Genomic DNA, 15,659 nt, shown 5'->3' on the forward strand with positions numbered 1-15,659 from the left:
ATATAACAACTCAATAGCGTCATTCGTAAAAAATCCCAAAATCATGAAATATACATACATGTACAATACAGATTCATAATTTGTCCAATCATCGAATTCAAACCAATATTCTAAAAGTATTTAATAATATATATATATTAATTATATAGTCTAAGAATTGCATTTCGGTTCGTGTCCATCGCTACTTATAACGGTTTGCCCGTGACCAGCAAAGACCTTGGCAATGACTTGCGCGACACGCTGCGACGCACGACAAGCCGGCTGGCGGCGCGCATGCGCTAATTGCGCGCGCATCTCGCTCGATGCATATCCCGGAGGTCGCATATCCCGTGCACACCGACGACAGCAACCTTGACCTTATACCTCGGCCCGCTGGCCAACGAGGTCCATCCACTCTTGATCGGTTGAAGGTCACCAACACCGTGGCTAGGAAGCCGGGACGAGAAGAGGCAGGCAAGCTGATGGTAACGGCGGCGGAGAGTAAGAGAGGACCTAGCAAAATCCAGCCGCTCGATCTCCCTCGAGGACGCGTTAACGATTCTCAATTATGTACCGCGCGTCAGCTCTTGTCTCACTGCATCTACCCTTACCATCGTAACTTTTCTCTTTTTTCCCCTATATCTCTGTCTCACTATGCGCGTCTGTCCAATTCGTTCCGGTTCATATACATATGCTCGCAATTTTTACTTTTACTATCAATCACCCCATTTCCATTTTCAGCATTTTACTCATTCGAGTTTTGGTTTTGTGATCCAGGATTACATGTGGAAATAACAAGAAAAATTGAAACAGGAATTCCAATATATCATTTATCTTTTTAAAAGGACGAATATGTGGACGATATTACTGCAATATGGGAAGTTTTAGATTCCTGACATTTGAAACCACAATCAAGCCATCTGATTGTATTTTATTGTAACAGATTTATACTATAAATAGCTAAAGCATCTGTAGTTTGATTTTTAATATTTCTTTATACTTAGCTAGATAATCTTTGCATTAAAATATTAGGCAATTTTAGGTTTTAAAGATCGAGACGATGTATATGGTAGTAAAAAGTAAAAACTTTTATATTAACAAAAATAATCATAACGATCTATCAGCTTTAATGTAAGCATAATCTGCAGAATATTTACTTTATTTTCAAAATTAGAACAGGTAAACAAATAAAACTTAATCATTAATCAAGCTTATCCCATTAAGTGCCAAAATAAATAAGAATAGAGCAATAAACTGAATGAGATTCCTATCTGATACATTTAGTGAATTCACTTCTTGTGTGAATTGACAATATAGTCGATGAGAGAGAAAATGAAGTGTTCGATGTGTTCATAAAGAGATTACAAAGTCTTAAGGTTTATATTTAGTGTTACACAGTGAAAATGAAATGCTTGTCTCGCAAACGATCCTCATACAGATTAGAGACGGTGGAAAGTCGAGGTCGCCCTTGACGTAAGCGCCAACCGCGTAAAGATACACAGACACACCGACAATCTTTCATAAAAGAGCCTAAGCCAAGAAACTTGACCTGACCGAGTAACATACGTCAATTGGTTATTGTTTATACTACTGAAAAAAAAGTAAATACCAATACCAAAAACAATATTTTATCAACACTTGATATTTCTAAAAATCGAACACGTTCCTTGTCATAATTATCATGATAAGCGATGAAACATTATTCGCCGATAGTGTTGTTGAAAAATACGTTTCAGCAAATATGTTTCTCATTCGTTACGCTATAGCCTATTTTTTAATTATAGATATTTCTGGTACAATTTCTAGTCATAATTTTAACTCGAATTAAAAGCCATAGGTTTAGTTCAAGATTTCGAAATTTACTAAGTTCAACTTATACATTCAATGTTATTAGATGATTCAATTAAAAAAGTCGATAGCCTAACCGTAATTGGAATATTGTTTTATAATATATGTACGTGAACAATTCTTCTTATACATAAATGAATTTTTACTTAACCTCTATTAACATGAAGATGCAACGAAGAGTTATAACAATTTAGCAATTGAAATAAGACTTTTGATAATATACATTTGATAATATACGAAGTGAAACATATACATATATTCCATGATAAAGACATACTTACTGATCACTTAAAAATCGAAAGTTAGAAACAGCTCTTCTAAAAGTCATCAACGTTGGCGCCAGTACATCTTTAAGATTTACGAGCATCGTTACAATGCCTACAAGTGTTTGGCGCCGAATACAAACTTGGCTCGCGCTAGGCAAGTTAGAACAAGTGGATATCACCACGCCCGAGATATATCGGTGCGTCCTTTAAAATTAAACTGATTACGATTTTCTAAAATTGTCTTCGAGGAAGTAACGAATATGAGCAGAAATTAACAAATGCAAAAGCAGTTATCACAATTGTAATTCATATTAAACGTACCTCTGCTCTAATATCGTAGATCATAAACGTGTTTTAATAAAATCCCAACGTCACAATTTCTTCGAAAAGGAAAATACGTTTTCATGATAAACGTTTTAATATAAATGATTAACCTTTATAAGTACATAATATTTAATGTTTTTTCTATCTCTTAAAATATTCATAGAAATGGAAATCGGATTTTGATACCAATAATATTTTGAAATGCTTTAAAGATTATATCTTTCAACAGGTGTAATAAGATCATATATGGAAAACCTTTTACAGAAATCTACAAACATGTAATTACAATCTATTTACTTCCAATATATTCACTATGTACCAAAGATACATTTCATCGTATTATGAAATTTATGTGTTACTAAGCTCAGCCTTGACATCGACCGCTGCAAGGGGTCGCCTCTGCGTAGTTACATCATCGTTAATATTTCCTCAATTTTCTGGTAATTAAGACAAATTCTTAAATAATAAAAACACTTTCTAACAATATCAACAACACAGAAAATAGAGAAAATTGTAGTAGCAAATCATACTGCATGTGTGTACATGTATGTATATTTCTAGAAACTAACACCAATGATGAAGCCGGAAGACGATGATGCGATTTTTGGCGGCGAGCCAAAAAAAGCCTCATCAACGCCACTTTCATTGCAACAACGTCGACGTAAAACGATCTTTCTAAATGCCATCGGCCTTGTCCTTGACATCGACCGCAGCGTCCCGACGCTACGCAGCCACGATTGCATCAGAATGTTCGATGCACGGAATACACCCAGGAAGGGTGCCGTTAGCAGTGGAAGTATAGAGAAGGGGAAATGTAATACCATGTTGATCATAGTGGGAGGCTTTACGCAGCTGGACAGGTGAGTAGTGGAATTTATCTATATCATTTAGCCTCACGCTACATCACTTTACGAATCATATTTGGCATCATTTTTCTTTCATCTCAGAATAAACGTCTGCATTTATATTATCTTCTTTTTCTTTTATTCTTTTTTAAAGAATTCTTAATATATTTCCTAAATATTGATAAATTTATTTATAAAATTTTTTCGCAATTTACGAACCTTAATTATTTACCTAACTTTGCAGGTGTGTCAATAAATGTAAATATACAATATATGTACAAAAATGGTTGTGTAAACTATATACACAATATGTATTTATGTATAAAATGCACTATTTACACTGTTACAAAAATATTGCAAAGTAATATCTGTTTTTCGGTGTTTTGTCATACTGTTGTTAAAAATTTAGAATTACAAGAAAATTAGAGATTACAAATTTATACAATCATTTTGTATTCTACATAAAATAAATTATTTTGTCTTTTTTTTCTTCTGAGCATTAAACTTCCCTCGAAATGGTTTACCACCACTATTCTTCTTTCCACGTCCCTTAGTTTTTTCTTTTGCTTTTGCTGCACGTAAATCTTTCTTCATTCTCGGATCAACCAATTTATAACGTCCTTTAACACCAGGTGGTCTTGCCGCTTTCTTTTGTGCCATATGTTTTTTCATCACTACGTAAGTAACATTCTTCTTCGGCTCTTTATGGGCTTTCTTGTATAATCTACAAGAAGAATCATAACCATATATAATACAGAAATACAAATTGAATTGGTATTATCATCAAAAACTTGCACTTACGCTTGAACTTGTTTCGCTTTCTCTCTATCACTAATATCAGTGTTATCCATTATTGTTTCCACTTTTTTCTTTGCTTTTTCTAATTTACGTAACGCTCTCCGCTTCTTTCTTGACTTTGCTTCTATTACTTTTTTGATTGGTCTAACATTTAAGTCCTCAACACGTTTTTTATACTCATCAACAAGTTCCTTAGGTACCGGCATCACATTCTTCATGTGTTTTTCTTCATCTTGTACAAACCAATCTGGTAATTTTTCATCATTAAATGCATATCTATTCCAAGCTGAATCTACTAAATCCCTTCGAGTTTTTTTACTTTGAACTAATAGTGATCCTAATGCTAAATCTTCTTCTGATAAACGTTTCCTTTTCTTTGATTTTGCACCTATATATTATACATATAATTACATCATGTTCTATATTTACTACATAAAACTATTCTTCTATGTTCATGTAATATACTTACTAGTCGCCTGAGGATTATCTTTGCCGCTAATTTTATCTTTTTTAGATTTTGTAGTTGAAACCATTTTGTCAACATCATAATCAGAGTCTGTATCATCACTATTATAGTCATTATCGTCCTCGTTATCTCCTTGTTTATTTTTTTGTATATTCTTAGATTTTTTTACTTTATTTTCTTTATCGCTATCTATGGAATCGTCTTGTCCTATTATACGACCCCCTTTCTTTTTATATTCCTCGACCATTTTATCCAATTCAAAATCTTCATCCTTTTCAACTTCTAAGTTTTTAAATATATCCTTCTCAAACCATAATTCTGCTTTGTGAATTCTTTTAGTTCTCTTGTCCCTATGATCTAAATCAGTTAATAAAGGATTCTCTGGATCTTCATCAATATTTTTTCTCTTTTTTGAAACTTTCTTTGTATCGTCGTCGTCAGATTCATTTAAACCTAAAATTCATTTGTGTAAAAATATTACGATATTTATAAATATAAAAAGAAATTATATAAACAATAAATACCTAAGCCTGACTTATTGCTGTCTGAATCATCATCTGAAGCATCACTTGAATTCTCTGGTTCAGTATCTTCTATTTTATAGTATAAATCTGAGCTATCTAAATGTCCCTCATCCTTATTATACCTAACCTTTTTTGGTTTTCTTTGTTCTACATCTGAATCTACATCACTTTCTGCTACTAGATCAGGATCCTGATCCATTATATTTTCTAACTGTCGATGTGTCTTAATGTCTTTTAAACTAAACATATCATCTCCTTCTAATACAGGACCTTCATTTCCTTTATGAATCATTTTTAGTTTCAATCGTTCATTTAATTTTTGCCTTTCTTTGTTAGCTTTCTTCTTTTTCCGTTTAAGCTCTCTAGCTTCTTCTTCTCTAAGCTCTTCTATTTGTTTTCTAATTTGTTCGTCTTCCAAATCTTCCAGTTCTTCTTGACTCATAGGTGGTGCTTCCGTTACCTCATCAGGCAAATTTTGTACATTTTCATCTGGTTCTTCCTCTTTTAATGATTCCTTTACTACCTTCCACCAATTAATTAAATTTCGTAAATCCTTTTTTCCTAATACTTTAATATCCTTACAACATTCTTTAATTTCCTTGGTCGTTTTCTCGTGATTTGCTATTGTTTCATCATCAAAAACAATTTCAGAAGCATTCTGCAATGCTTCCACAGCATTTTCATGTGCTATAAAATCTTTAACAGATAGCTTATGATATAAAGTATAATCATTTTCTGGGTAACCCTCCACTTTATCTTTCTTTTTCGCAGGATTACATACATTTAATTTATTTGTGGGCTCAATTTCTAATTCTGAGAAAACATATTTTGGATCTAAAAATTTAGGATCTAACTTATCTGGTGCAATATAATACTGACAAACAACGAAAATTTCAGCAGATTCTGCACGTGATGCTTGTGGTTTAGTTGCGTGTACCTTAAATAAAACAGAAATTCAATGTTAATATATTGAAAATTATATTTCTATGATAAAAATGTTATATATACCTTCCTAAATAATTGCTTTAACACCCAAACTAGTGCATTATAATCTTTTGAACGAAAAACTTTAGTTATAAACCAACCACCGGGTCGTAAGAAATGTGTTGCCATTTTAAGAGCAGCTAGAGTTAAGACGATTTGTTGATATGCATCATGGAGCCAGTTTTTACCAACATTCGGTGCTCCATCATGAAGTACAACATCAGCTTTCCAAGTTTTCAATTCACGTGATATTGATACACGGCATTTGTCTGTTGTTATATCTTCAACTAAACTAATACATCCTGGAATGGGCTTTATGGGAAACAAGTCTACACCTATTACTACAGAAGACACTGGCATATTTTGTCGAGCGATTTGCATCCACCCTCCAGGAGCTGCACACAAATCTATGCATACTCGGGATTTTTGTAAAAACTCAAATTTTCGATTTATTTGAATTAATTTAAAAGCAGCACGTGACCTATAACCTATAAAACATAACCTATTAAAAGAGCTACTTATAAATAATATATAATGAAATAAAACTTTAAAAGTAAATCATTCAACATTAAATATTTCACGTTAAATCATTTATTGAATAAAGAAACAGCTTAATTTTTTAAACCTTTATTTCATTTATAAAACAATATTTTTAAATTCTTACCAGTTTCTTTTGCTAATTGGTAAAATTTATCTTTCCTCTGCTTTCCAATTTTTCTTTTTTTACCACCCATTTTGAATTGCAATAAACTATACTTTTTATAGGAAAATTATTTTAATTCAAAGCTCGTAACTTATTTACGTACGAACGGATTGAAATGGACATGTAACGCAACACGTCGTTCTACAGTGCTACATGCCACCACATGCGAAAAATTTAAGAGATACACAAAAAAAAATAAGTCTCTAGTCTGTTCAACGAGATTTTTTTTTTATTTACAAATACTTTACAATCAATTCTCGCATTGAGAATTTTGAGTAAGTCTCTCTGGAGTGACGCAGTGACATTTATTTATAATAAGTGTCTAATTATTTATAATAAGTTTATTTCTAGCTGAATCTAGTGCTTAGGTCTAACGGATAGTGTTTTCTGAGCCTGCAAATCTGGTCCGACGTATTAAGTAATTTAGTAATTAGGGGGTTTCGATGTTTGTTAACTCTCATAATATATCTATTACTACATTTTGTTATTTCTTCTTTGTCTGTGGGTATCTTGAGGTTGCGACATATTGCTTTGTTGGTAACACACCAGGGTGCATCTATTAGGGATCTTAGAGTTTTCGATTGGAAGGGTTGAAGTATTTCAATGTTGGAATTACTTGCTGTCCCCCATAGTTGGATTCCGTAGGTCCAGACAGGTTTTATTATGGTCTTATAGAGCGTAATTTTGTTCTGCATGCTTAAATTGGAACGTCGGCCAATGAGCTAGTAGAATTTTTTAAGTTTAGCCTTGAGTTGCTTCGATTTGTCTATAATGTGTTGTTTCCATGTCAATCTCTTGTCCAGAGTTCAACGAGATGAGGGCGGAAATGGCGTAGATTTGGGTATGGTCGTTGTCACACAATAAACGTAAACGAAGATTGTAATACGTTTATGTTTATTTCCCCACCTCGTTGGATAGACTATAGAAAATAGTATATTTTCAAGAAAAACACCAAGTTGTTTAAAATTAAGAAAGAGAATTATCTGTATATTAATACAAACACCACTAATCTATATAATATTAATATAATATATTTAGTAATTTCATTTAATTACAATGATGCACTATGATATACTGAATTTTCTTCCATATTAATAACTCTTTTTAATGTATTTTTTCTTACAACTATAATCTTTGTTTTGTATACATTTTAATCAAAGTTATATAGAATTTACAGATGGTTTTACAAAAAGTGCGAAATGGTATAGAAAGAATGAATTGCAGGATAAAACTAATTACTTCCATAATTTCTTGATGGACATATTTTTTTCTGAATCTTTCTGCATAACTTTTGCTACAGCCATTTCAAAATCTTCTTGAGTAACATGAACACGACGTTCTCTGAGAGCATACATACCGGCTTCTGTGCATACACCCTGAAAACAAATAAATAAATAGATAATTTTAACAATAAAAATATATTTTAACATACCGCAAAACGTTATATTAATTACCTTCACTTCTGCACCTGATGCACCAGGCATGAGTTCGGCAATTTTCCTTAAATTTATACCACGTGTTAAATTCATTTTTCTCGAATGAATTTTTAAAATATCAAGTCGTGCTTCTTCATTTGGAGGTGGAAATTCAATTTTACGATCTATACGTCCTGGTCTTAATAACGCTGGATCCAATATATCAATTCTGTTTGTAGCCATAATGACTTTTATATTTTTTGTTGCTTCAAAACCATCTAATTGATTGAGTAATTCAAGCATGGTTCGTTGAACCTAAGTATCAAAAGTTGATAAAAAACATTCATTATTAAGCTAAAATTTTCAGATCTAATGCTGTTACATCGCGTGAGATTATCCGTACGCCATCCTTTGTTGTCTGGCTGCCAAAGGCCCACGTACCGTTATTCAGACTCTCAATAAATCTAAGGACTCACCATAAACTTAAGCTTTTTAACTTATTCGTTTTAATCGTAATCCTATTAACTTGAAGAAATCTCTAATCCTGTAAGTGTTTTCGGTTTATGGATGGTCCTTAGAACAATCCTTAGGTTTATTGTGTGCTCTTACAAATTACGGAGAAAGCGGGTATTTACCTTACAGTAAAAACGGGTTTTCGTCATGAACAATGTCAACCACCAACCACGTTGGTAGGAGGCTTCCTCCACCTATTCTCATTCATTAACATTGGTTATAACCAATGGGCATCGCGAATCCGCTTTCTTCGTACAAAAAACACACCCACACAAAGTTTTCCTTAGTGACAACATCGTCACCACGACTGGTCGATAAAACAAATGTGTAAAACTTACTTCACTATCTCCTCCAGAACCAGATTCAATACGAGAACTTCCAATTGAATCTATTTCATCCATGAATATTATAGATGGTGCATGTTCTCTTGCCATTACAAACAATTCACGAACCATTCGTGAACCTTCACCAATAAACTTTTGTACCAATTCAGAACCCGATACACGAATAAAAGTACATTCAGTATGATGGGCAACTGCTCTCGCTAATAATGTTTTGCCTGTACCTAAAAATAAATTGCAAATTTATCAACAATATAATTAAGTTTAATTAAAAGGAAAAAGATAGATTTTAAAAATTAGCGTCTTTATTATTTACCTGGTGGTCCATACAAGAGTACACCTTTAGGTTGAGCAATTCCAAGAGCATCAAATAATTCAGGATGTTTAACAGGCAATTCAATAACTTCTTTGATTTCTTTAATTTGTTTATCTAATCCTCCTACCATCTCATATGTAGAGTCTGGTACTTTTTCCACCATCATAAGAGAAACAAGTGGGTCAACTTTGTTTGGTAAAATTTTATGCAATGTATAACTTTCATTGCGTAACGCAACTCTTGAATTTGGAGTTACATCATTAATATCAATATTCTTATCTATATCTACTACAAACTTCCCTTCAGGATGTACTTTAACCAAAACTTTCTTCTTGTCCATTGGTTTAACAACTTCTCCAACATATGATCCTTGTTCTTGGAGAAGCTGCAATTCTTCGCGTAACATACGTACTACAAAAAAACACCAATTTTTATCGCAAAATGCATCAAACACAAATAAAAGTTAGTTAAAAAGATGAAAATATAATCGAATAATATACCTTTGGCATTGAGCTCGTTACGTTGTGCTTGTAACCTCCTTAAATTTTGACTTTTTTCAGCTACGATTAATTGAAGTTCTTCAATTTTAGTAATGTAATACGGTTTAAAACCTTCCCCCTTAATAAGTTTCTCATCTATTTCCATCTAAAATATAAGGATAAAAACTAGCTATAATAGTTCTAAATTATGCATGTTGCTTAGATTCGATCAATTACCTTATTTGTGAGCGTCATTGTTGCACTCACTATTTATAATCAATTACTAATTATAATTGTTCTTATATGGCCATTTACTTATAAAAATAAGCAAGAAAGAAAGTTTAGAACTTGACACTTCTTTGTAATATTACAAGAATTGCTTGTCATCGATACCCACTGTACGGATCACGTAGTACCGCGTACGGATACTCAATATCAACTTACGAATCGATTACTTGCTGTAGCTGTAACATTATCGAGAATCAGCTTCATATCGATTGATACATTTCCTGTACATTGTTTATAAACCATCTTTAGTAAACAAAATTATACTGTTTAAACAGATTTTTAAATTAAATTAATAAATTAAATTCCTTATATATCATTTATTAAAACAAATTATTAAACATTTAGCAAAATAAATCGATTACATTCGCTCATTGTAAATTATCCTTTACGATTATAATTTCATAAAATTTTATAATTATTATTATTATTTTGATATATACATTTTCCTTCTTTTTAGTTTTAGTTAATGTAAAATAACTATTTTTTATATTTTATTGTAATGTTAATTTAGTTTCTTATTTATTTATCAAACTTACAAATAATTTTCTAGAGTAATATTACTGAAGTAATCGAGAAATAATTAAATATTGCTTTAAATTTATTATTTAATGCCTTGTAATTTATTTTTTCAAAATTATAGTTATTTTATGTTTTTCCACATTGGTAAGACTGAATGGTAATGGTGTATAGTTGATACTTTGATACACGCTTAAAAATTTATGGAGTAAAATAGGCGGCGACGCGGAAAATGTATATACTACTATGCTACAACTTACTTAATTTATAATTTTATAAAAAATTTAGCGCGCATGACGGAAAGTGTTTTTTATGACAAGGACAAAATATACAACGTATAAGGTAGAACGTGAAAATTTAGTACGCCACGTGACTGCATAGGTTAAGGTGAAGATACTCTAACCGGTCGGCGGGAGATGAACTTTGCTCTCAGTTTTTATATGTTCTTCACATAAAACATGGAATTTGACTTATTATTCAATTTTATGTCAATATTTACCATCACTTTATTAATAGTTGTCACAATTATCACCGTCTTCCAAAAACTTAAGTAAGTATTCTGTTTCCCTCTAATTACAGTCATGATTATATCATATTTTTTTATATGTTAGATTAAGATGGCCCATAAAAGTAAACTGCTGGTTTTGCAACAAGGATACAAAGATTTGGCGACAGCAACTAGATTGGTGGATGTGTCCATATTGTGAACAATATAATGGCTTTTCTAAGGTAAGTCAATTTATTCAATTAATATTCAGTGGACCATATTATTCAAAATATATAAATTTATGATGTTGAAGATCATACATATGATATATCCAAAAATTTTAAATCAATGAAATTTTATATATAATCTATTTTGATTATTTCACCAGGTTGAATTAATTGATTTATTAAATATTTTTAAAGCTATTGGAATATCTTAACATAAGAAACAGCCTACCTATGTGATATCTTTTATAATTCCATATATGTTTTGGAATATTATTCCTATATTTTCTTCCATGTCAAATTCTAGAATGGTGATTATGCATATACTATACCAGAACAATACAAGACATCTTCACATGAAATGAAAAGATACTGTACAATCAACCAGGGTACAACAACTAATCAAGATGCAAATAATGGTCTCTGCAAACAATGTAACATGAATGAAAGTTTAAAAATATCAAAATTATCTGATTATGTACCAAAAAATGAAAGAAATTATGAATATGAAATGAAAAAGTTTAAAGATAGCTTAGAACAACAATACCCATTGTGTGCAAAATGTAAAAGTACAGTAAATAACGTATTATATAAGCAAGCATTATGGCTTGCACAATATAAAATGTTGTTATTTAAACAAAAACCATTTTGTATAATTGCTAATGTAAGTATTGTAATAAAGTATATTACAACAAATAATAAGGTTTGTATGGCATTTCTCATTGTAATTGTTTCATTCTTTGCAGAATTCAAAATATTCTGAACTAATATGTAGAATAATTTCAACTATATTAGGATCTATGGTAGTGTATAACATGGAATTCATATTCTTCCCAATTGGAGGGTTATTTTTTCAATTTTGTGCCTGTTGGATACCTACTACAAAAAAACAAAGTTCTGATATATTAGTTATGTTTTTATGGATTTGTATGATTATACTTTTACCCTTTAAAGACATAAAATTAATTACAACAGATTTTCAGAATTCGTGGTTTGTTCTGGAATATATAACTCAGTATCATATGGTAAGCTAATAAATTAAAATGAAATATACTGCATTAATAATTAAATTTTGGTACATTAAATTAATCGACATTAATTATTTTTGTTTTAGATGATATTATTTATCTCGATCATAGGCTTTATAAATGTCATGCCTAAGTCATATAAAAGTACAGTAAATAAAAATATGTCATTTAAAAAAATTGAATCTTCTCCAAAAAATACAGTATTATTTGACTCGTGTACAGCAACTTCAAATAATAAGCACAATCTTAATGTCAATGTTAAAACTGCTAATAATATAAACAAAACTGCCAGTAATTGGTTAGCACCAAATACAATGAAAGATTATATGTCTCCTTATGTGGAAAATTCAATAAATTATAAATCTACAATTTCCCAAAGTTTATTGTAAGCAATTTTAATGTTTTAATTTTTTACTAATTTTATATATAACAAAAAATAAAATAATTTTTTATGTTATAGCACAAATGCGACATCACAGTGTTCACCAATGTCTATTAACAATAATAATACAGTATTCAATTCTCCACCTGTATATAAGAAGAGTACGATAGAGAGTAATTACTCATTGAATGACAGTTTGAGGACATTAAGCATATTATCATTGGGCGAAGATAAACCAAAATATTCAACTAAAATGCCTAAGATTTTTGAAACGAAAGTGTATAGCACAAAAAGTTCCGAGCTTTTTAAAAAGGCTGGTAAAAAAAATATTCTATCACCACCAAAACTAAAATCAGTTATGCAAACATCCTGGATAGCTGGTGGTTATTGGCAGGAAGGTATAGATGCACCATCCTTGTCCAGATCATCCAGTCAAAGTTCTGGTTTTGGTTCTGTGGGTTCTAATTTTGGCCCATCTAGAGAACCATCCATACATGAGTTTGATCAATGTTCAGTTATGTCAGATGTGACGCAATCCTGTTATACACCAAGGCAAACTAATAGTCCTGTTGGGTCTTTTTCTCAATATAGTCTTCAATTTCCATTGTCGGAATCAAGAAATCAATCAATTAATAACCAAACAATGAAACTTGCATCAACCAATCTTTCTACACCACAAACATTATTATCTCAAAATAACAAAAGAAATAATTCAACTTTTATAGATCAATGTTCACAAAGACAAAACATGGATATGAATGATATTAAAAGTCCCTCTGAAATGCAGCCGTTTCCTAGTCACGCCACTATTGTAACAAATCCCGTTTGGTTACCAGTTCTTTTATGTGGTTCACTTGTATTAAATATAATAGTATTATGTACTACTTTGTTACGTTAGATAGGGTATATCATACATTTTTTACGATCTTCCTAAATTTATATTTGCCACATACATTTATACGTATTTTAGTTACAAAATAAGTTCATCACTATTTTTCAAGCAGTTGATTACTATTTTAAAAAATAGTATTTTAAATATTTCTATTTTAATGGATAGTAATCAATAATATTCTACCTATTTATAAATAAGCGATGTACTGCCAGTATAAAGTTTTCTATTGTTATCACTCACTTTTTTATTTCACATAAATAATTGTAAATAAATATTATTTTTTTTATACGCCGTTTATAAAGTATCAAATTTGAACAATAATGTTAAGTTGAACGCATAATAGTGGAAAATAGAATACTGGTTTGACGGAAAATTAATTATTGCCGTTCTAAACTGTCAACCTTGTGATAAAAAAATGTTCTCCGTGTGTGTTCACTAGTAAGATATATATGTCACTCAATAAATTTAAGAATTAATGAAATAATGTGAAATTGCGTTCACTTTGTATTGATAATATTTGATTTTTTTTTAACTTTATTATTATATTTGTGAATACGAAAAAGAATTGTTTTGAACACACAAAAAGTTATGTATATATATAAGTAATGAAATTTAAAGTGTTCTGTGTATTTGTAAAAATATATATGATGTTTATTGTGTTAAGATGTGATGTTAAAATAACTTAATAAAATAAATATTGTAATATCTTCAACCGAGATATTACATTTTTGTTAAAATTTGTAACAAATTAATTAATGGACAAATATATTTTATATTATCATATTCTCAATTTGCATGTGACACTGAATTTTTAACTTTCAATGGGTGTAAACACTGTTCAGAATCTGATAATGTACGCTCGAAATGTCTAAGATCTGGCACATTAAAATTCGCTTTTCGTCTGTGAAATCTTCAATGAAAATAAATATAAATCAAGATATATATTTGATAGGTTTAATTTAAATTAAATAATAACTTACTGAGTATTTTGTTCGATATTTAATAGCTTTAACTCCCCAATTTCTTCCCTATAAGTAGACCACCATTGACATTTAGCTATTCCTTCTTGTGAATTCTTGTACAATTCGTCTTTTAATGCTTCTCTTAAGCCAAATTGAGTTAATGTACCAAAACTTTTCATCAGATCCTGTTCAGGGACCCATTTCCTCTGTCTCCAAGTACAAAACATAAATTTTATAGAACATGAATATAACATTAAAGCACTGAGATAATTTACTTATAACTAACACAAAATGATACATACCTTGCATTATAAAATCTAATTTTTGGTCCTTTAAAACTTCTTGGTAAAATATTATAACACAAATCATAAGTTGTTGTCATATTACTACAATATTCCTTTTTATGATCAAAAAATTGTTCTTGAGGTAAACCCTTACAATGAAATTGTATTTCAAAATATTATTGTAAAAATTAAAAGTCACTTAAAAATTATATCATGTATCATTTGTTTTTTTTAATTTACTTTAGATTATATTATATATATATATTCATGTACCTCCTGAATAAGTTTATTTTCCCACTTTGCAATTTGGTTTATTTCCCAAGTTTTATTAACATGAGGCTTGTAATCTATCTCATATAAAGTTCTCCAATCATCGGGTTGGCTTATGTCACTTGCTCTGCGCTCAAACCAATTACCTACCAATGTTTTTGGTGTATATTTATTTTCACTTAATACTGGTGCACGATCAAGTTTATTCTTTGTAGGAAATAATTTTTTTCGTACATCTGTCAATGACAATGTGTTGTCTAAACATTGTTGTTCCACATTCCAGTCCATAACATTCAGACCATTCATGATATTTATCTTTGAAGAAATACCATAAGAAAACAAATAAAATAATGAAGTCTAGTTGAATGAAGCAGTTCATTATTGTTTGAACTAAAGAGTAAATTAATATATATTCATATGAGTTTTATAAAATCAATAAGGAAATTTGGATATTTATAATTTTGATATTGAATAAATGCAAATATACATGTAATATAAATTACTTTATTAAATAACTATGCTATT

The 15,659-nt window shown here is 30.4% G+C and overlaps 4 protein-coding genes and 1 long non-coding RNA gene across 9 annotated transcripts in view; 1 reads left to right on the top strand and 4 right to left on the bottom strand.

Moving 5' to 3' along the window:
• The window catches only part of LOC105666247, a 125,101-nt gene extending 122,999 nt beyond the window's left edge, over positions 1 to 2,102 (bottom strand). For all 4 annotated transcript variants that reach the window (XR_007225694.1, XR_007225693.1, XR_007225691.1 and 1 more), the window contains exon 1: positions 59 to 2,102. This is a non-coding gene — a long non-coding RNA (uncharacterized LOC105666247). The remainder of the gene's footprint in view (positions 1 to 58) is intronic.
• Positions 2,103 to 2,698: 596 nt separating this feature from the next.
• On the top strand, positions 2,699 to 14,165 carry LOC100643496. Of its 2 annotated transcripts, XM_048410023.1 has the most exons (7): positions 2,699 to 2,857; positions 2,979 to 3,277; positions 11,217 to 11,334; positions 11,624 to 11,980; positions 12,063 to 12,341; positions 12,431 to 12,729; positions 12,805 to 14,165. In XM_048410023.1, exons 2-7 carry the CDS (start codon positions 2,991 to 2,993, stop codon positions 13,622 to 13,624), a joined length of 2,160 nt encoding a protein of 719 aa, XP_048265980.1. In that variant the 5' UTR covers positions 2,699 to 2,857; positions 2,979 to 2,990; the 3' UTR covers positions 13,625 to 14,165. The 2 variants fall into 2 exon arrangements, with proteins under 2 accessions (XP_048265980.1, XP_003398984.1); XM_003398936.4 differs by lacking the exons at positions 2,699 to 2,857; positions 2,979 to 3,277 and adding an exon at positions 10,684 to 11,155.
• On the bottom strand, positions 3,428 to 6,877 carry LOC100643619 (pre-rRNA 2'-O-ribose RNA methyltransferase FTSJ3). The gene is made up of 6 exons (XM_012313755.3): positions 6,699 to 6,877; positions 6,059 to 6,522; positions 5,051 to 5,987; positions 4,530 to 4,979; positions 4,064 to 4,448; positions 3,428 to 3,986 (listed from the first exon to the last, which is right to left on the bottom strand). The coding sequence occupies exons 1-6, from the start codon at positions 6,766 to 6,768 to the stop codon at positions 3,734 to 3,736; spliced, it is 2,559 nt and encodes an 852-aa protein (XP_012169145.2). The 5' UTR covers positions 6,769 to 6,877; the 3' UTR covers positions 3,428 to 3,733.
• LOC100643819 (26S proteasome regulatory subunit 8) lies at positions 7,749 to 10,245 on the bottom strand. Its single transcript, XM_003398939.4, has 6 exons — positions 10,039 to 10,245; positions 9,823 to 9,967; positions 9,323 to 9,733; positions 9,004 to 9,230; positions 8,192 to 8,467; positions 7,749 to 8,113 (listed from the first exon to the last, which is right to left on the bottom strand). The coding sequence occupies exons 1-6, from the start codon at positions 10,054 to 10,056 to the stop codon at positions 7,973 to 7,975; spliced, it is 1,218 nt and encodes a 405-aa protein (XP_003398987.1). The 5' UTR covers positions 10,057 to 10,245; the 3' UTR covers positions 7,749 to 7,972.
• Positions 14,166 to 14,370: 205 nt separating the features above from the next.
• Positions 14,371 to 14,983, bottom strand: LOC100646120. Its single transcript, XM_020865434.2, has 2 exons — positions 14,599 to 14,983; positions 14,371 to 14,528 (listed from the first exon to the last, which is right to left on the bottom strand). Exons 1-2 carry the CDS (start codon positions 14,832 to 14,834, stop codon positions 14,405 to 14,407), a joined length of 360 nt encoding a protein of 119 aa, XP_020721093.1. The 5' UTR covers positions 14,835 to 14,983; the 3' UTR covers positions 14,371 to 14,404.
• Between the last annotated feature and the right edge of the window lie 676 nt (positions 14,984 to 15,659).

This window comes from Bombus terrestris, chromosome 11 (assembly GCF_910591885.1).
Source record: "Bombus terrestris chromosome 11, iyBomTerr1.2, whole genome shotgun sequence".
Taxonomy (NCBI): Eukaryota; Metazoa; Arthropoda; class Insecta; order Hymenoptera; family Apidae; genus Bombus; species Bombus terrestris.